The sequence below is a fragment of the Suricata suricatta genome, chromosome 13, assembly GCF_006229205.1.
Source record: "Suricata suricatta isolate VVHF042 chromosome 13, meerkat_22Aug2017_6uvM2_HiC, whole genome shotgun sequence".
Lineage (NCBI taxonomy): Eukaryota > Metazoa > Chordata > Mammalia > Carnivora > Herpestidae > Suricata > Suricata suricatta.
This window is the reverse complement of record NC_043712.1, coordinates 78,715,037-78,735,878: the sequence shown is the minus strand read 5'-3', so window position 1 is coordinate 78,735,878 and position 20,842 is coordinate 78,715,037. Positions and strand designations below refer to the sequence as shown.

The 20,842-nt window shown below is 42.1% G+C and overlaps 1 protein-coding gene across 2 annotated transcripts in view; it reads left to right on the top strand.

The window, feature by feature from the left end:
* The window catches only part of MAMDC2 (MAM domain containing 2), a 152,936-nt gene extending 141,523 nt beyond the window's left edge, over positions 1-11,413 (top strand). Inside the window, exons 12-14 of one of the 2 annotated variants that reach the window (XM_029920793.1) lie at positions 3,956-4,215; positions 10,152-10,236; positions 10,384-11,413. In XM_029920793.1, coding sequence (XP_029776653.1) covers positions 3,956-4,215; positions 10,152-10,236; positions 10,384-10,448 — 410 coding nt within the window. In that variant the 3' untranslated portion in view covers positions 10,449-11,413. Of the gene's footprint in view, positions 1-3,955; positions 4,216-10,151; positions 10,237-10,383 lie in introns of those variants that run through there. The other variant, XM_029920794.1, reaches the window with a different exon arrangement.
* The last annotated feature ends 9,429 nt before the right edge of the window (positions 11,414-20,842 follow it).

Here is a 20,842-nt window from a genome sequence, read left to right as displayed (position 1 = left end):
TTTGGTTGGAGCATTCAGTCCATTTACATTCAGTGTTATTATTGAAAAATGTGGTTTTAAGTCATTGTGTTCTCCCTAGAATTCATGTTTATAGTGGTGTCTCTGGCACCTTGTATTCTTTGCAACATTTCCCTTATAGAGTCCCTCTTAGGATTTCCTGTAGACTGGTTTGGTGGTCATGAATTCTCTCAATTTTTGATTATTTGGGAACACTTTTATCTCTCCTCCTATTTCGAATGACAGGCTTGCTGGATAAAGGATTCTTGGATCCATGTTTTTTCTATTCATCACATTCTGCCATTCCTTCCTGGCCTGCCAAGTTTCATTAGATAGGTCTGTAACCACTCTCATAGGTTTCCCTTTGTACGCAAGGGCCCTTTTCTCCCTAGTTGCTTTCAGAATTCTCTCTTTATATTTTTCTAGTTTCACTATGATATGTCGTGCTGAAGGCCGATTGAAATTATGTCTTAAGGGGTTTTTTTTGTGCCTCTTGAATTTGAATGTCTATTTCTTTTCCCAGATTTGGGAACTTCTCAGTTATAATTTGGTTTAGTATCCCTTCAGGATCTTTCTCTCTGTCTTCCTCTTCAGGAATTCTGATGATATGGATGTTGTTCCATTTGATTGTATCACTCAGATCACGAATTCTCCTCTCCTGCTCCTGGATTAATTTCTCTCTCTTTTTTTCAGCTTCCTCTTTTGCTATAACTATATCTTCTAATTCACCTGTTCTTCTCTCTGCCTCGTCTCTCCTTGAGGTGGCTATCTCCATTTTGTTATTCACCTCATCTATAGCCTTTAACTCATCACACCTATTTTCAAAGTGCCTAGTAATTGGCTCAGTTGCTTCTTTGATGCTTTTTTCAACCCCAGCGATTAATTTTATGAGAAGTTTTTTAAATTCTTGATCCGGTATGTTGTCTAGATCTGCCTTGAGCAGTTCTGTGGCTGTGACTTCCTCCTGGAGGTTCTTCAGGGGAGAGTTCCTTCGTTTTGTCATTTTTGCTAGTTTTCTGTCTCTTGTCAGCTTTAGAAAGCTCATTGTGCACTGTGCACCTGTTAATATTTCTCTGTTAAAGGAGGCTTATTGACTGTCCAGGGCCTGTCGTTTCAGGAAATATTCTTTTAATGGTGTCTCTCAGTTTCTCTTGTTGTGCCTTTGAATATTTTATTTCCCTACTCAGCAATATTTGGGACTCGCTGTCATGCACACTTTGGATTGTTTCTTGGTGTAGCCCTAAGAAGGAAAACAGACAGACATACACAGAGGGAACAGTAACACACAAATGCACAGGCAGGTCAAACAAACAAACACATTAAAAGGGGGAAAAAAAAGAAAGAAAATGGAGAGGAAAGAGACGAAAAGAAGAGAAGAAGAAAAAAATAGTAAAGGGGGGGTCAGAGACAACAAAGGACAGTGGACAGTCTAAAAGTGTGTGACCAATTGAGGGGAGAGGTAAGGATGAGATACAGGAGAATATATCTGGATTGCAAGAAGGTAAAAAAGGGGAGAACGGAGAAAGGAAAATATGGAGTAAAAATTAAAAAGAAAACGTAAGTAAAAAAGGTAATAATAATTAAAAAAATAAGTACAAAAAAAGAAGAAAAAAGAAAAAAATGAAGAAAAAAGAAAAAGAAAAAAAAAGCAGCAGCTCCTCCTTGTGGATAGGCGTGGTTTGGTGTGGTAGGTCTCGGAGGCTGCTCTCAGAGGCTCCCCATTGGTGTCTACAAAGAGTAGAATGGCGGCACACACAGCTCCGCTGGAACTACGCATTGTAGGCCACTCTAATGAGTCTGATCTACTTGTGCTGGAGTTGAGCCAAGTTGTATTTTCCAGGCCCACCTCTGTTCAAAGTTCCAAGCCATGCACTTTTATGCTACCACAGCTGAGATGTATTTGCTTTGGTGGCTTGCTTCTTAGGGGGCGGGATCAGTTTGTCTTTGCTCAGGCAGGGATTTCGGCTGCCCCTGCCTGAGGCGAGGTGTGCCACCTGAGGTGAGGTGCGCAGCAGGAGGTGAAGTACATGCCCTCACAGACACAACTGTGTCATCCCATCCCCCAGCCAGGATCATGATCATGTTGGGGGAGGGATGAGTTCCTCTTGGCTTTGTGCAGCTGTTGCCCGAGGCACAGGGCGCTGCGGGGAAATGAGCTGGGAGCTCCTGCAGCCTGAGTGCGCGCCCAGGCCTCCATTGCCGCCAACTCCCTGCTGGGATCGCATAGGGGTGGGGCCTATTTTTTCCCTGTTGGCACCTGGGATTCAGGATTTGCGCGGCCAATGCTGGGGGCGGGATGCGCCATGGAAATGAGGTGCGTGCTCCCACTCCCAAAACCGAGGTTGAAGTGAGCGCCCCTGGTGCCACCGCCACCGCGGCTGCTGACTCCCCACCAAGATGGCGCAGGGCTGGAAGCTGTTCTTTCCCTTGCAACACCTGGGTTCAGGATTTGGGCTACCCAGCAGTTATATATGAAGTGAGAGTTTCTCTCTCCAGGCGTGGTTAAACATTCTTTATCTCTTTCCCAGAGACAGTCTCTCTGCCTCTTCCCTTTGTCTCTCGGGCTCCACGTGCTTGCTCCGTGTTGGGCTGGGGCTCCCACCTCCCCTTCCCATCTCAGGCTGGCCCGTTTTCCAATCTCCACAGTTTGCACTCACTCACTCAGGTATCTTTGAGGTTCTCTTCTTTCTGGAGTCCGTATTTTCTCTTTCTGCTCTTGCAGATGAGAGTAATGTCCTTCTCAGTTCGATAGATGGGGCAGACGAGTTTACAGAGCTCCCTTCCTCTCCGCCATCTTGGCTCCTCAAGATTATGTTTTACATCACGTGTATCAGAAAATCAATAATAGCCAAGAAGACAATAAAAATACATGCCAGCGCATGTAATCAGTTAAACATCTGACTTTTCATTTCGGCTCAGGTCATGATCTCCTGGATTGTGAGTTCAAGCCCAGAGTCTGCACTTTCAGTGCAGAGCCTGCTTGGGATTCTCTCCTTTCTGTGTCTCTCCCCTGCTTGCTGTCTCTCTCTGTTTCTCTCTCTCTCTGTGAAAATAAATAAATAAACAAAAATAAATAAAACAAAATGAGCCTCAGGTATACAGAATTTTATCAGTGGTGCATTCATCTCCAAGTTACTATTCATATTTTGCCTTATTTCAGGAGCTGGATGGTAATCATTTAACATTAATCAGATCTCTTGGGGGCTGTGGCTGATTTGTAGCTATGTCCAGTTTATATATAAAGGTAGTTTTAATCCTTATTTCAAAATGATGAATATAGTTTCAGAGAAGATAATTCCTTAGTCCAGGATCAAATCTTAGAATCAAGACTTGAACCCAGACCCACCTGAATACAAAATCCATGCTCTCTCCCCTAAACCAGTGTCTGGAAGTTCCAGAACATTATCGATGAATGAGTAGGCTAGATCTTCTATGGTAATCCCCATCAGTGGCATACTGCTAGCATTATAACAATAACACTAACTGTATCCTCCATATAAAACTGAATTTTAAATTACTAAATGAAAATAAAATATTTTGAGGGGTCAAAATTTGTAGCATATTTATTCCTCTTGGAGTATACACACTCCCCAAATTATAACCTTCATCAGTATGGTGGTCAAGTCATGCATTTATTCCAATTTGTTTCCAGGAACACTACTCAAAAGAGAAAGAAGAAAATATACCTTGTGGTTGTTGTTGTTATGGTTTTTTTAATGTTTATTTATTTTTGAGAGAGACAGAGAGACAGAGTGTGAGTGGGGAGGGCAGAAACAGTGGGAGACACAGGATCCGAAGCAGGCTCCAGGCTCTGAGCCATCAGCACAGAGCCTGATGCGGGGCTTGAACTCATGAACTGTGCGATCATGACCTGAGCTGAAGTCGGACGCTTAACCAACGGAGCCCCCAGGCGCCCCTGGCTCGTATAATAACACCTGCCTTTATGTTTGCTCTCCAGGGTACTACATGTACATCGAGGCCTCCCACATGGTATATGGACAGAAAGCACATCTCTTGTCCTGGCCTCTGAGAGGAGTCACCGGAAAGCACTGCTTGACCTTTTTCTACCACATGTATGGAGCAGGGACTGGCCTGCTGAGTGTTTATTTGAAGCGGGTCGGTGATAGTGAAGAGTCCCTCTTATGGCGAAGAAGAGGGGAACAGAGCATTTCCTGGCTGCGGGCGCTGATTGAATACGGCTGTGAGACACAACACCAGGTAAGCCACAGGGAAGAAGAACCAAACGAGAAAATGTCCCTTTGAGCTTTTGACATTCTGTCTTTTTCTTGCTACCATCGAGAATGTTCTGTTCTTTCTTCAGGGTCATAGATAAAGACAGTGTGTGTTTAAGAGTAAACATAACTAGTCTCTATTGATTAAATCTAAGCAGCGAATGGGAGATTAGGCGGCGAGAAAAAGCTTTGGGTATTTACGCATAAAGTGATTTGTGCAACTCAATGATGAAAGGGTAGCTATTTTGGTCTTGGCACATTCTGAAGGTCAAATGGATTCTCCGTGTCCTGCATGCCTCCCAAATAGTCTCTTTTCCTTCTAAACCTGGTATTACCTAATTATTTGTTCCAGCTGCATCTTCCCTCTCCATTACCCACACACAAGGGCTTTGGTCGCAAGCCTCTGTTTAAAGTGCATGGTCCACAGTCTGCGTGGATGTGGAAGAAACCGAGAGTCCCGATCCTAATTCCGGAGTCTTGCCCTGGGTTTTCTCATGCGCTGGAGGAGACCTCCATCCCACAGCATCTACACTATGAGGGACTCTGGGCAGGGAGGGGCAGGAAAGAGCCTTTCAAATGCCAATGGGTGAGGCTGAGTGGGCCAGAACGGTCTAGGGGTGAGCAGGGCCCTCCTGACAGCTATTGACTTGACCGGACGACCATGAGCCAAAGGTGCCGAAGGCTCTGGGCCCATCACCTACAGACCCTGACATTACCAATGTCACTCTGTTGAATTCTCAGCTGCGACCTTCCACTAAAAGTCCTACTTGCTCCCCATCCTAGCTTCTGACTGATCAACCTCTTGGATCAGCACCCCACCCCCCCACCCCGCTCTAACCACTGTCTGTTTGGTCTAAGCCCAACTCTTCCTGGAAGAGGTGTTCGAGGGCTTTACTTTAGCATCGCACAACCACACTGAGCGTTCTGCGGATCTAAATAGGAAGGAATTGCAGAGGCTCAGGGGGCCAGGTTGCAGGGCCATCAAGGGCGGTGCGTTGCTAAAGAACAGGGGTCCAAGGGAAGTGAGCCGTTATCCAGGGGTGGCCCATTATCCTGCCATGGATAAAACTGTCTTGAGGTTTAGGAAAGAATTACAGATAGCGCCAGAAATGCATTGGATGGTGCTTTAAAATCTGCCGCCAAAGAAAAGCGGATCATTCAGGAACTTAATAGTATCCCTGATCATCACCCTGAGGTGGTAGATTAATTTTGTTTGGTAGCAGGGCAGTCCTACTGCTACCCTGTTTGGACGTTCTCCAAGTGCGGTCCCGAGACCAGCAGCAATGCTTGAAGTGCAAATCCACCTCAAATGACATTTACCTAAAATGCCCATTCTCAGGCCCCACTTCGGAACTACTGAGCCAGACACTCTGCGGGAGGGGCCTGGAAATCTGTGTTGTCACAAGCCCTCCCGATGATTCAGACGCATAGTAAAGATGGAGAATCTCCATCCCAGAGCATGTGGGTCTGAGTCTCTCAAGTGCAGCCTGAGCATTGATGCTTTTTATGATTCCCGAATGATGCTCATGCACAGAGCTCCGGGGAACAGGTGACTTGTCAGCGGCTAGTCCCGGGGAGTTGAGTACAAGGTCTTGAATATGCTAGGCTTGCTGGGCAGCTGGTTGTTTGAAATGGTTTTTGGTTTTAAAAAATATTAGGCATCTGTTGGTATCATCTTGGGGAGTTCAAGTTCAAAGGGTACAGAACGGCCTGAGAGATTTTTTAAAGTTTATTTTTATTTATTTTGTGAGGAGGGGAGGGCAGTGAGAGGGGGAGGCAGAGAATCCTAAGAAGGCTCCGCACTGTCAACACACAGCCCGACTCGGGGTTCAAACTCTCAAACCGTGAGATCACGACCTGAGTTGAAATCAAGAGTCGACACTTAACTGACTGAGCCACCCAGGCACTCCTGGCCTCAGAGACTTTTAGCTCACAACTTCATAAGAAAGAAGACTCCAGACCATTCCCTTTGTCATAGAATGGAACGGACATGAATCTGCCCTGATGAATTGCCTCCTGAACTTGGTGATTCCCTCAGGAATCGCATATGACTATCTGGAGACCAGGCTGAAACTGTTTACTCCAAAACATCTTCGTGTCTAATGAGACACAGACAAATCCACATGAATAAATTGGCCACCTTTTACTAGCCAGGCACTTACAGCACTAAGAACTGTCCCTGAGTTCTTCCTGTTGATCTTAGAGCCCCTCTTTACAGAAGGAGAAACTCAGTGTCCATCTGGTAGGTAGCAGAGTGAGAATTCAGTCCAGGTCTGATTGGTCCCAAAGTATGTGTCTCTAAGGCACCGTTCCCCAGTCGCTCCCTTCATCGGTACGCTGGTCAAGTCATGCGTCAGTTCCAGCTTGTTTCCAGGAACACTACTCAAAAGAGAAAGAAGAAAAGAAGACCCAAAATAAACTCACACTCCTGGGTGCCACAGCCCTGGGTGATCTCAAGGAAATCTCATCCTCTCTGAGAGTGTGTGCACATTTTCAGAATGGGGTAATAATTCCCACCATGCTGACATCACCAGAGTTAGAGGGCCAATGAGATTATGTGTGGAAAAGGGTCTTATAAATTTTAAAATCTCAAAGTATAAAAATATATTATTGTTTCTAAAAATGTATGCTCTCCCAAATATCTCTGGTCTCTGATTCACATCACCATGGCAACCCCAGTATTCTCAATAGTTACATTGGCATCCAAGACTGAGTTCCTAGAGTATGAGGCCAAAATATCTCATTTTAATAAATATCCATTGACCGCCGGCTATTCTAAGTGCTGAGGATACAGCAATAAACATGACATTAAAGCCCCTCCTCTTGTAGATTTGACACTTGAGTCAGGGAGACGTGGGAAAAGCAAACCAGAGATGTATAATGTCCTCTTAAGTACACAATAATAAGTGCTGTGGGGAGCGCGTGGGTGGCTCAGTTAACCGTCCAACTTCAGCTCAGGGCATGATCTCACAGTTCACGAGTTCGAGCCCCGCATCGGGCTCTGTACTGACAGCTCAGAGCCTGAAGCCTGCTTCAGCTTCTGTGTCTCCCTCTCGCTCTTTGCTTCTAACCTGCTTGCGCTGTCTCTCTCTCAAAAAAAAAATAAAAATTAATAATAATAAGTGCAATGGAAAAGAATAGGTCAAGTAGAACTGGTATTGGGATCAAAAAACTATCAGGGCATAATCGTGGAAGGCCTTGAACATCATGGTAGGGTTTGAAATTGATTCCAGAGGCAGTGAGGAACCATCAGATGGCTTTAAGGTAATGTGATCTGGATTTATATTTTTAAATGATCACTCCAGCTACTATGTGGAGAGTAGACTATAGGGGGGCAAGGAGACTTCGGGGGCCCCTGCAGTGGCTACTTCTGCTATGGCAGGAGGAGTGAGTAGCAGGGGTGAGACACATCAGAAGCCCCCAGGACTTCTTATGTGTGGGATGTGGGGCTGGAGAGAAAGGGGCATCAAGATGACTCACAAGTTTTGGCCTGAATAACCGCCGGGATAGAGTTACCGTTTCCTGAGAAGAGGAAGGCTTCCGATGGAGCCCATCTGGAGGTGCGAGGGCATTGTGCATGGGAGGGAAATTAACAAGTGAGTGTTTCGGACTTGCTAAGTTTTGTGTGTCTGGTAGACATCCACGTGGGTTTCTCAGGTAAGCATAGGATATAAGACTGAAGTTCAGGAAAAAGAACAAAGCTGGAGAGGTAGATGGATGCATCCTTGGTGGGGGTGGGCGGGCAGGGTGACTCTCAGAGTGCTAGAGTACCGCTGCTGTTGGAGACTCATCCTCTATGGGGCATGAGTGGGTGGCCTCCTGAGGACATTCCAGTCATCCTATCATTCTTGTAGGAAAAATGAATCAAGTGGCAAAATTTTAATCATGCTCCTTCCTAAGGGTTTAATAAAGTGCTAAGCTGTACCTGACTTACTCTTGATTAAAAACCCAAAGTGATTTGATTTCCTTTGGATTCCTCGCATGATATTGCCTCCTGTGCTCTCTCCACTTTCCTCCCTGGGTTCTTTTGTTTTGATGCCATTGAAAGAAATAAAGTGTTAGGTTCTTAGCTCATCGAAATATTTATATCGTTCATATTGTTCGTTATACTGCCTAACATTTAGTAGGTATTATTACGTGCTAGGTACTCATTTAAGACCATGTTTCCAAATTTTCTTGTTCATTAATCTCATTAATGTTTTTCCTGGTGCTCCTAGACCAAAAGTAATACTTAAGAGTTTCATTTTTTAAGTCGTTGGGTCCAAACAACTTAGTATTGGGGCGCCTGGGTGGCTCAGTCGGTTAAGCCTCCGGCTTCGGCTCAGGTCAGATCTCACGGTCGTGGGTTCCAGCCCCGCATCGGGCTCTGTGCTGACAGCTAGCTCAGAGCCTGGAGCCTGCTTCCAGTTCTGTGTCTCCTTCTCTCTCTGCCCTTCCCCCTCTCATGCTCTGTCTCTCTCAGTATCAAAAATAAATAAAACAAAATTAAAAAATAAATAAAACAAACAACTTAGTATTTATGCCCTAACAACTTAGTAGACATTTGGAAAAATCATACACTTAAATTGAAGGAAAAAAATAAATTCCTATCTAAGTCATAAATAACCACAATTATTTACTAATAGAATGTGTGTATCTACAGGACAAAAGGGGAAATCCAGAGGAGAAAGTTGTACGAAATCAAGCATTTGGCCCAAACACAATATAATTCCATCAGGTTTATCCGTTATTTATTAAACTTCCATTGCATACTGGGTGGTCAAAAACCAAATTTTATTGATGTCCAGAAAACCAAAATGGTTATTAACTACACTCATATGTCCTCCTAACTAGACATGTTAGGACATTTTTTCCCCTCTTCTAACCATTTATTTGGATTCTTGTTTGGGATTGTGTCCTTAGAATTTTTAATAATGTTATTTTGCCCATTTCTGTCATTAAAGCTTCTTTGAGTCATTAATTTCAAGATAGTTTCATATGCTTATTAATTATCCACTTTATATTCCTCAATTTAATTTAAGTCATAAACTAGTCCAACGGGGAGTCGTTTGCTCATAAAATGAGTGGAGCAAATGTGTCTTCTGGATAATTTTCATTACCCACAAACCTCCCTGGAGTATTCAGTGGTTTATTAACCATTGTTGGAGCAGCTTCAGAGCTGGGAATATAAGCCATTTTCCCTAGAACCTGAATATTTGATCAATTATTTTCTTCTCAAGATCTAAAGTTATGAAAGTGGTTCTCTTCTCCTGGGCTGTCTTTGGTTGTTATGATATTTGACACATTTGAACCATTGTCTTTTTGGTAAACTTAATGATTACGCATCACTGTAGATTATAGAGAGCCTAAGGAAACTTAAACTTCTGGGCCCATGACTTTCATAGGCCGCGTGAGTGCTGGGTCTAGAATATTCGAGGTGGGGAGGGTAAACCAGGTCACCACCAGGAAGCATGTCTAGGCAAGCATTTCTGGCAAATGGCCTAAAGAGCTCTCAGAAGCGACCTAATCTTCAAGACTCTAGTAATTTGTTGTGAATTCCCTTTAAAATTCCAAATAAGTACTTTCTTTTGTACCTAAATTTGAATTTGTGATTTTGTATTCTTTTCCTTAAAGGAGGCTGAAAAAGTCTCAGCTTCCAGATCCACACAACAGGGATCTGCCCCTGACAGAGTATTGTTTTATCAAGATGACTCCATTTCTAAATTTTTTTTTATGTTTATTTACTTTTGAGAGAGAGAGAGAGACAGACAGAATCGGAAGCAGGCTCCAGGCTCTGAGCTGTCAGCACAGAGCCCAACGCAGCGCTCAAACTCTCAAACCGCAAGTTCATGACCTGAGCTGAAGTTGGTCGCTTAACTGATTGAGCCAATCAGGCGCCCCAAGGTGACTCCATTTCTAAATTCAAACTTCATTACTTTACAGGTAACTTTCGAAGCCATTCGGGGAGTGTCAATAAGAAGTGACATTGCCATTGATGACGTTAAATTCCAAGCAGGACCCTGTTCAGGTAGCGGTATTTTCCCCAATTGTATCAGCTTGATTGGAAAAGGATTTTGCAATCGTCTCAAATCATAAGAATGCAAATTAAGAATTTTTCTATCATAAAAATAGAGAAAACTATTATTCCCTATTTTCCATTTATCTTTCCTGGCAGAAACGGAAGATCTCACAGAACAATCGTCAGGATATTCTGAGGATTTAAATGAAATTGAGTTTTAAGAAATGATCTGAATTGGATAAACTCAACAAGAGCCTTACCTCTCTTCAATCAAAACGAACACAAAACAAATGAATACTGGACAGGCTTAACCATTTCGTAAATTATAAAATGACTTCACAGCACAGTATTCTTTTTCATTACTTTTGCAAAAAAAAATACTGACTCAGGGCTTTTTGGTGTTTTTGTTTTTGTTTTTAAATTTTTTTCTTTTTGCGTATGACAACTGTTAACAGAAATACAGGCTATTGATTTTGCGTAGATCATTCATCTTAATTTTGGTTCCAGTTAAAAATACAAATGTACTATATTGCAGTCATTTTAAAGTATGCAAATGAAGGGCACAATCAAAATGAGATGTGTCATTTAAATCTGCATTCAGTGAATGTATTGGGAGATGTCTTGGGGGTTTCTTTTTGAATTTCAAGGATTGTAGCTCTTTTTAAAGTAATAACGTGAGGTGTCAGTATCGGCAGAATGAATGCAGTTTTTCATGGTAACAAGTTAGTCTAAGAGAGTAAAATCTTATTTTCTATGTTTTATTCATAGAAATGGAGTATTAATTGTTCAATATTTTTACCGTATGTGATAATAAAGGATCTTTCATGAATGTTCGAGGTAAGTCAGTATTAATTAATGCTGTGTTACAAAGCAAGGCTACTTTCTACCCCCCCCCTTGGAACTACTTTTGAAAGTCACTATGAACACACGGATTAGAAATTGCACTCATTTTTTGTGAAGCAAGCTTGAAAATGTTTATGTACACACACCTGAAAATTTTTAGGATGTGTTAAGCAATTTTACTGATTTTTATAATAAATGTTTTGGTAAGGATTTGAGTAGTGTGAATTCAAGCAGACATACTAAACTGCTGCTTTTTATTTACATGTTTAGAAACTTGTACATAGGTATTTGTATACCCAAACAGCTGTTGTAAGATTACCTAATAAAAGGTAATTTGAAAGTCTTTTTCCTAGCAGTGAGCTCATTTCTGCATTATTTTCCTTGTTCAGAGTATCTTTGGCACGCAACTGCAGATTTTAATTTGAATTTCTGCTCTGGCACAGTCAAGTTCTTATGCCTTCGATTAGTGACATAGCACTGCATACATTGATACAAGAATTGATTTTTATTTAGTTTTTAAAATTTTTATTTATTTATTTTTGAGAGAGTGGAGGAGGAGCAGAAAGAGAGAGAGGGAGAGAAAGAGAGAGAGAGAATCCCAAGCAGGCTTCCCATTGTCGGCGCAGAGCCCTGATGTGGGGCTCGGACTCCTGAACCAAAGGATCATGCCCTGAACCATAATCAAGTCGGACACTTAACGGACTGAGCCTCACGAATTAATTTTTTAAAGTGTTTTATTTTACGTAAGCTAACTTAAGTTTTCCCCAAAGCTTATCCTATTAGAATGTAAACACTCTGAGGGTAGGAATTCTTGCATGTTTTGTTTACTTTTGGTTCTCAGTACCGAGAAGAATGTTCATAGCACATGTTCAGTATAGAAATACATGTTGAATGAATGAGTGAATTTAATCCTTCCAACATCTCCCAAAATGGAGATATTATTATCCCTTTTTACAGAGAAGGAAACCAAGACTCAGAAGAGTGAACACATTATTTAAGTGGAAGAGTAGAGTCAGGTCTCTCTGACCCCAAAGCTCACACCTCCTCCTGCTTTCTACGGCCAAAATCCATGGTCCTCATAGAGCTGGGTGGTTCTCACTCAAGAATGTCAAGACTCTTCAGGTGCCTGGCTGTCTGGCTCAGTCAATAGAGCATGTGATCCTTGATCTCAAGGTTGTGAGTTTGAGCCCCACATTGGGCATAGAGATTACTTGCAAAAATGTCAAAATTCTTACATTAATCCTTAAAGAGTAGTATACTTCCCTGAAGACCGCATTTCTTAGAAAACAAAAATTCACAACTGTACAAAATTAACATCCTGAGGTTTATGGAGAAAATAAACGTCTATAGTAAAGCAAAATTTTGCAAATCACATCCTTTCTATTTGTGATGGTTTAATTAATTAACTAATATTATTTATTAATCCCTAAATAAAGCTGCAACATTGAGAAAGGAAGATTTCAAGGTGTGAAGCAACTGAGCCATATACTAGACCTTATAATCTCCTCAACCTATTATTCCTGTCCAGAGCTTAGTTATATTTGCTGAATAAAGAAATGAAAATTGCGTCTCTGAGACCTAACACAGTACCTGGCGCATAGCGAGGACTCATACACAGGGATTGAATGAAGTCATTCACCCAGCCTCCTTGCTTATAGATTACATAAATCCATAGTAATAATCAGAGCGAACATTTATTGAATTTTTCTATCTTCAGACATTTCTCAAAGAGCTTTACATGAATTCACTCATTTAATCTTGATAACGACTCATGAAGTCGGTCTAGTGATATTTCCGTTTTATAAATAGGGAAACTGAATTTGTCCAAGCTCAGCAGCTAGTGTAGGGCTTGGGGTTGAATCAGGGTATGTTTCACTGCCAAGCCTGCACCCTGGTCTTTGGCTGTGTCCTGAGCCTGCCAGCCCTCCGGTGGATTCCATCCCCACTACCAATTTAAACTTCAAACAAAGGTTCCTGGTTTCTCTCACTCCAGAGGATTTATTAGCTGCCAAAATTGCCCCAAAAGTTGCCAAAGTAGAAATACTACTTAGGCCACCAGCTTTGGGAATTGGGGAGAGAAAAGATGGAGGTTGGCAAGTAGTTATTAACCTAGGGAAGAAAGGAAAGTGGGCCGCCTGGGTGGCTCAGCTGGTAGCATCCAACTTTGGCTCAGGTCACGATCTCATAGTTCATGAGTTCGAGCCCCACATCGGGCTCTGTGCTGCCAGCACTGAGCCTGGAGCTTGTTTCAGATACTGTGTCTCCCTCTCTCTCTCTGCCCTCCCTCCCTTGCTCGTACTGTGTCTCTCTCTCAAAACTAAATGAACACTAAAAATAATTTTTTTTAAAAAAGAAAAGAAGTAATTGTTACCAGTTGTTGCTAAGAAACAACCTGAAATTCATTCAGAAGAGAGGAGGTAGAAGGTGAGTGGATTAATTTAACTTCCTCACTTATGTTCCTTTTGGAGGATTCAGATTTTGGATGTTTCCATTCCCACCCAGGTTGCCCTTGGCATACCTTTTAACTATCCTTCACCTGGATGAAAATAGGAGAGGCTAGTTAGCACAGTGTAGTTTCCTCAGGTTTAGAAATGCCCTAGGGGAAAGCATACTTGCTCATAGGTAGCACTCAGTATTTGCATTTATTTTTACTCTTCTCTAAACAAGTGCTTCAAAGACAAACCTTTCTCCACACAGATTGCTTTCTCTCCTACAATTTGCTGTGTGGGTTGGAGATTATTTGTGTGTAGAAGGAAGTGAAGGAGAAAACAATACCTCTGAAAGAAAGTCTGGTTTAATGTGGAAGAAGAAAAGGTTCAGCAGAGATTTGGTGAGAAATCTATGCTTCAGGCATTTTGTCAAGCATAGCGTTTATGAAGATGCTCACAGACTAATGAGGAAAACAGAGGTCCAAACCGACCTGCACAACTTGGAGCTCTAAATTCAATGAGGTCATATGCCCAGGTGCCACGGGGAGGTCCCGGAGGAGCATCTGACCAGGAAGGGCAGGGCCAGCCTCCCGCTGCAACCCAGGCAGAGGTGAGAACCAACTGCGACACATTAATGCAACGTTCCGGGTGCCCGGATGTCTTCTGTGACTCGGGGCGGAGACGGGCTCTCTTCCTTCTTATTCCCTTGTAAGAGACGTGTTTTCCAGGGTGATTGAACTAGAACTTGGGGCAGGGGGTGGGGCGGGTTTTCATAAGTAATCATTCTAATGCCGCATTCTCTACATGTGAATTACTTTACAGACTGATACAGCAGAGTGATTGAGCGCAGGGTTTCTGGATTCAGGGTGTCTCTGCTAAATCCTGGCCTTGCCATTTACTGACGTTGGGACTGGGGGCAAGTCACTTACACCCTCTCTGATCCGTATTCTTAGGAGAGAGAGAAGTAGAGACTCCTTGTCTTCTTAAGGTTGTTGTAAAGATGAAATGAAAATAATACCTATAAGCGCTTTGTGTCTGATACATAAGAGCCATTCTAGTTTATACTAAAAGGTTTGAGTGGGTTTTTTTTTTTTAATATAAATTGCATTTACTTTTAATGTATTCTTTCTCTACAAAGGAACTGTGAGTTTATAGTGCCATCTTAAGGATAAAGTAACCATATAACCTTGTCATTTTATCACATTTTTTGTTTCAAACTAGCAATACTGGGCTCGTTTTAACTGTCAGCTGGGCAAATGCCTTCTCTTTGCTCCTCCTACTCCAGCCACTGTTACGGGTGCTTCTGGGCTGCTCACTCTATATATGCCCTAGCAAAATTTATCACGCTGAACCTAACGTCGTGTTTTTATGTCTATCTCCTCAAGAATAGTTGCTTTTCCAGTTTGCACCCCCACTGCCTACCGTACTCAACAAATATATCTGGATTAAATAAGCAAATAAATACTCGGTAAAAGAATTTAGTTTAAAACCAATCTTGGGGCGCCTGCGTGGCTCAGCGGGTTGAGCGTCCGACTTCGGCTCAAGTCATGATCTTGCAGTTCGTGGGTTCGAGCCCCGCATCGGGTTCTATGCTGACAGCCCAGAGCCTGGAGCCTGCTTCAGATTCTGTGTCTCCCACTCTCTCTCTCTCTCTGCCCCTCTCCCACTCATGCTCTATCTCTATCTACAAAATAAATAAATATTAAAAAAATTTTTAAATAACTATTTTAAAACTAGAGACCACCCCCTCAAAAGTATTGAACACATAACAAAAATTCTCTATGAAAAAACAAGCAGGCAGGTTTTAATGATGAATATTTGAGTTGGTGACTATGACAATGCTGCAAAAATATTTTTTTGTACAAGTGCCCAGGTGCCCCTGGGAAAGAATATCTGCGTTGCGTGTCTAACATGCGAATTGCTGGTTTGTACAATAGGTTCGCGCTACTTAATCAGGAGAAACTGCTTCCCAGCTGGCTGCGCTAATCTACACAGCTCCTAGCAGTGTAGACTACACAACTCCTACCGGTGTTGAGTGCCCCCAACATGCTAATGTCAGATTTTACTTCTTGCCAATCTGATAATTCTGAAATGGCATTTACTTGAGGTTTTAGTTGCATTTCTCTAGTTGCAAATTAAATCGAGCCTCTTATCACATGTTCTATGACCACTTGCATTTCACCTTGTGCAATATGCCTGTTTATTTTGCCTATTTTTCTAGTGAGTTGTGTACCTTTTTCTTACAATTTGTAGGCATTCTCTTAGTATTCCAGATAGCAAGCTTCTGTTTATTTTATTTTTTTAAGTTTATTTATTTATTTTGAGAGAGAGAGAGAGAGAGAGAGAGAGAGAGAGAGAGAGAGAAATCCCAGTCTCCATACTGCCAGCATGGAGCCTGATATGGGGCTTGAACTCACAAACTGTGAGATCATGACCTGAGATCATGACCGAAATCTAGAGTCAGGTGCCACCCAGGCACCCCTAAGCTTACATTTATTGTAAGTGTTGCAAATATTGTTTTTTTTTGTTTTGTTTTGTTTTGTTTTTTACCTTGTGGCCTCCCCCTCCTCCCCCACACTGTTGTGGTGAATTTGATTAATGAAAGGCTTGAGTTTTTTTTTTTAATGTTTTATTTATTTTTGAGAGAGAGAGAGAGAGAGAGAGAGAGACAACATGAGCAGGGGAGGGTCAGAGACAGAGGGAGACACAGACTCTGAAGCAGGCTCCAGGCTCTGAGCTGTCAGCACAGAACCCGAAGCAGGGCTTGAACCCACGTGAGATCATGACCTGAGCCGAAGTCGGACGCTTAACTGACTAAGCCACCCGGGTGCTCCAAGGCCTGAGTTTTTAATATATATAAATTCATAATCTTTTTATGTTCTTTATAACATTTTTTTTTTGTCTTAAGAAACTCTTCCCTGCCCTGGGTGTTTAAAGATATTCCCATAGGGGCTTCCTCTAAAAAAGTAAACTTTTGCCTCTTCCCTCTAAAGTGCGAGATTTATCTGGAATTATATCCAGCCAACCTATCTATTATTTCTCAGAACAGATTCTATATTTACATTCATTTCCTACTGCCGTAACACATTACCACGCTCTCTGTGGCACTAAATAACACATTCATTATCTCACAGTTCTGGAAGTCAGAGTCCTGGAAATGAATCTTGTGGAGCTAAAATTAAGGTTTCAGCAGGGCTGTGTTTCCAATGGAGGCTCTAGCAGAAAATCCATTTCTTGTCCCTTCCAGCTTTCAGAGGCTTCCCGCATTCCTTGGCTCATAGCCCATCTCCAGCTGTGTCCTCGCTCTGACATCTGCTCTCGACGCCTGACTCTGACCCAGACCCCCTGCCTCTCTCTCCGAAGGACCCTTCTGACGATCTAGGATAATCACTCCACCTCAAGATCCTTCACTTAATCACCTCTACAAACTCGCTCTTGCCCTGTAAGGCGTCCTATTCACAAGGCCCAGGGATCACAATGGGGGCATTTTTGAGAAGCTGCTATGTTGCCTACAGCAATTTTCTTTGGCTGTCGATTTCTTAGTATGGCCAATTCTGGTTTTCCTTTTTTAACTCCTCTGGCTGCTCTATTTTCTTAAGTGATTTAGCAGGCTAAGATCCCCAGTACAGTGCTCAATAGAAGGAGTAATAGAATTGTCTGTAACTTGTTCCAGAACTAAAGAGACAATTTCTAAACATTCCATCATTCAACACGAGTTTGCTGAAGTGTTCTGAAGGTGCCTTTTCCTGGTCAAAGGGAGTTTTCTTCTACTTCTACTTGCCTAGAAATTTCGACCATGAATATATGTTAAAAACAATGAAATGCTTTTCTTTTTCTGCCTTTATCTTTCTCCTATAAGAAAATTTTTTAATCTTTATTTATTTTTGAGAGAGAGAGAGTACAAGCAGGGGAGGAACAGAGAAAGAGGGAGGCACAGAATCCAAAACAGGCCCCAGGCTCTGAGCTGTCAGCACAGAGCTTGACGTGGGACTTGAACTCATGAACTGCATGGTCATGACCTGATTTGAAACTGGACGCTTAACCAAATGAGTCACCCAGGCGCCCCTCTCCTATAATTTATTAATCCAAAGTATCATAGTAATTTATTTGATTTGCTAGTATTTAATCAATCTTGAATTCTTATAACAAACCCAGTTAGGTCATGATATATTTACTTTTATGAGCATTGCTGTGTATTTGCACATATGTCCGTAAGATAGGAAATTTTTATTTCCATTAATTTTCCAAGAAATTAGGGGATTTAGACAAGGTTGGATTCATAAGAGGAGTTGGAAAGGCTTCCTTTTCTGTACTCAGAAAGTACGGGTAGGATTGGAGTGGTGCTTCTCAACCTGGGAGAGGGGGACGATTTTACCCTTGAGGGGACATTTACCAATGTCTGGAGACATTTTTTGTTGTCAAATCTGAGGAGGCGCTACTGGCTTCCAGTGCATAGAGACCAAGGATGCAGCTGACTTTCCTACAGCGTACGGACAGCTGCCTCCTCTTCCCCCCAGAGAAGAATTGTATCTTACCCCAAATGTCAACAGTGCTGAGGCTGGGGTTTCCTGTCTTTCTGAAATAATTTGCAATATTGTAGTTTTTCAGCGGGGCTTCAAAACTTACAAGCTTCAGCCCCCCCCCCCCCCGAACTTAGATCTTGTGGGAAATAGAGCACTGTGTAGAGGACAGGTGTGTGTGTGTGTGTGTGTGTGTGTGTGTCTGTGTGTGTGTGTGTGTAAGCAAGAGAGGGAACAGCCAGCCATTGGGCCAAAGCCAATACTAGAAAGAGGTAAATAAAGAGAGATATTTTGTTTTCACATAGTTCTCAAGCAATCACAGTAAGAACCTGGCCACATGCAACAATGTCAAGAAACTGAAGGCAAGTAATTAGTATCGTATTTAGGCTAGCAATTCAACTCTTGGTATCTCTCCCAGAGAAATGCTAGGACACACACATAAAGATGGGTCTGAGGATATTCCCTGAAGCAATGTTTGTAAAAATGAAAAACTGGAAGCAATCTGTGTCAAATCAGAGCAATGGATGAAGTAAGACACAGTCATACAAAAACCCTCTAGCAGTTTGAAAGGAACAGTTTTATATGTGTCAACATGGATTTATCTCAAAAATACACATTTGCATGAAAAACAAAATTGCATAACTATTCTTGCCATATTTTGAATGTTAACACATTTATATATGTGTGCATGTAATATCTTATGTCTTTATACAAAACATTTATGTAATGCATTCACACTCAAAATTTTACTACATATTTCCTATAGGGAAACCACATGTAAATATAAAAATGGCCTTAAAGTGCATCATATTATACACTGAACAAAGGCATGGCAGTATTTAACTCTGGAGAATAAAGAATACAGCAACAAGATTGAGGGGAAAAAATGTCAACTGAACTTCACACTAATTTGATCTGCATTGTTCTAATTTTTAAGAGGGGAATGTATGTACGTGTTTCATGGGTAATTGTTAAAAAAGTAGCTAATGGAAAGACCATAAAATCAGGCCCCATTGTTAACAGTGTTAATTCTCAGTTGCAGGAGTATGCATGCATGGTTGTGGGTTTCTGCTTAGAGTTTTTTTTTGGGGGGGGGGTTCTAACTTCCTAAAATAAAAACAAAACCAGAAATACAATTTTAATTATATAAAGAATGTTACGGCTATCAGTCCAAGCGGTGGAAGTGAGAACTTAAGACCAACAGGTTCTTGGGAGAGTTTATTTTATAATTTGTGTAGCCGATTTCAGCAGAGTTAGCACGGTTCTGACAATCACAACTTTCTTTCCTTTGGGAAGTAACACGGTCTTGAGGGCAAACGCTCGTTCTTCCCCTGGGTACCTCTGACCTAGTTTGAGCAAGGGGGACAATCAATTCATTTTGCAGGGACTGGTGGAGGGCATTGCTCAGAGCACCTGTTCCTGACTGTTCTGAAATTGAAGGTAAATTCCTTTTGGGACAATTTAATACTGTTCTTCCCATTTCATATCCTTAAAAGAAATGAAGGCACATTGAGCTACATAGACTCTCTATCCTGACACATTACAAAGAGCATTTGAAATCTGATATCAATTCCTAATGATTTTTCAGTCTTTCAGTTGGTTTTTGTATCCAAGAGCTGGAAATTTGAGAAAGATGCAAATCTATTGAGATATTGACCCGGAATATAAAAATGAATTATGAAAAGGTACTTAGAACAGTAGCTGGTATGTGGTATGTGCTGTTAGTATTAGCTATTAGTATTCCTACTTTAGCTATTACCACACCAATTCCAACACTAATAATACTGGCAAGACGACGCAGATATGTTGATTGTGTATAGCTTCTCTATGACGTGTGAAACAAATTTTTTAAAAGTTAAGATCTTTAGACATAAAGTATCCTGATCTCTAGCAGAAGCTTGCTCTGTGGGGTGGAAGATTCCCCCCCCCTTGGGGAAGGGTGCTCACTGTCCTCAGAACCCCTCACTCCTGTTCTTTAACAAGGTTAATCAGAAAGTGTGGATGGGGGGGGGTTGGGGAAGAGGGGTTGTTTCTGGGTCCTAAGGACCTCAGTTTGAGCACCTTCTCCCCTCCTTTTTAAGCCTTGACGGCTCACTTTTCCACTATATGAATTTGCCAGAAGCAAACGCAGCACTTCCTCTCACTTGGTGTATCAACCAGAGGAGATCATCTCTGTTATCCTGCGAAGGTTCTTATCAGAACTGGAAGAGTAACCATCTTAGTCCATGTGGGCTCTGCCGAGTCTCAGTTCGTGGATCTTGCCCTACCTTCTTGCTACTCTAGCACCGTTTATCAAGGGCCTGGAGTCAAGCCAAGAAAGACAACACAGAAGATGGCATTTTGAGGGGAAGGTGAAGTATATCCCTAATCCTTGACCCTGACCCTTTAAAAAATTTTTTTTTGTTATTTATTTAGAGAGAGAGAGACAGAGCGAGCTCACGAGTAGGGTAGGCACAGAGAGAGGATGAGAGAGAAAATCATAAGCAGGCTCTGCACGGTCAGTACAGAGCCCCATGCAGGACTCAAACTCATGAACTGTGAGATGGTGATCTGAGCCAAAACCAAGAGTTGGACACTTAACTTACTGAGCCACCCAGGCGCCCCGAGCCTGCCCCTTTCTGCCAGCTTTGTTTGCATCAGTTTTAAAGTTTCTGCAGAATTGTAAGGCCTTCGCTCAAAATAGCCCCTGGTGATTTACTCCTTGGTGAATAGAAAGTTCAATACAACTGCTTAGACATGTTATTAGCTAGTAAAAACTGGCATGGTGAATCCTGCTGATGGCTGGACTTTAAATTCTGGCGTACAGAATCAGCTGCTGTGGCT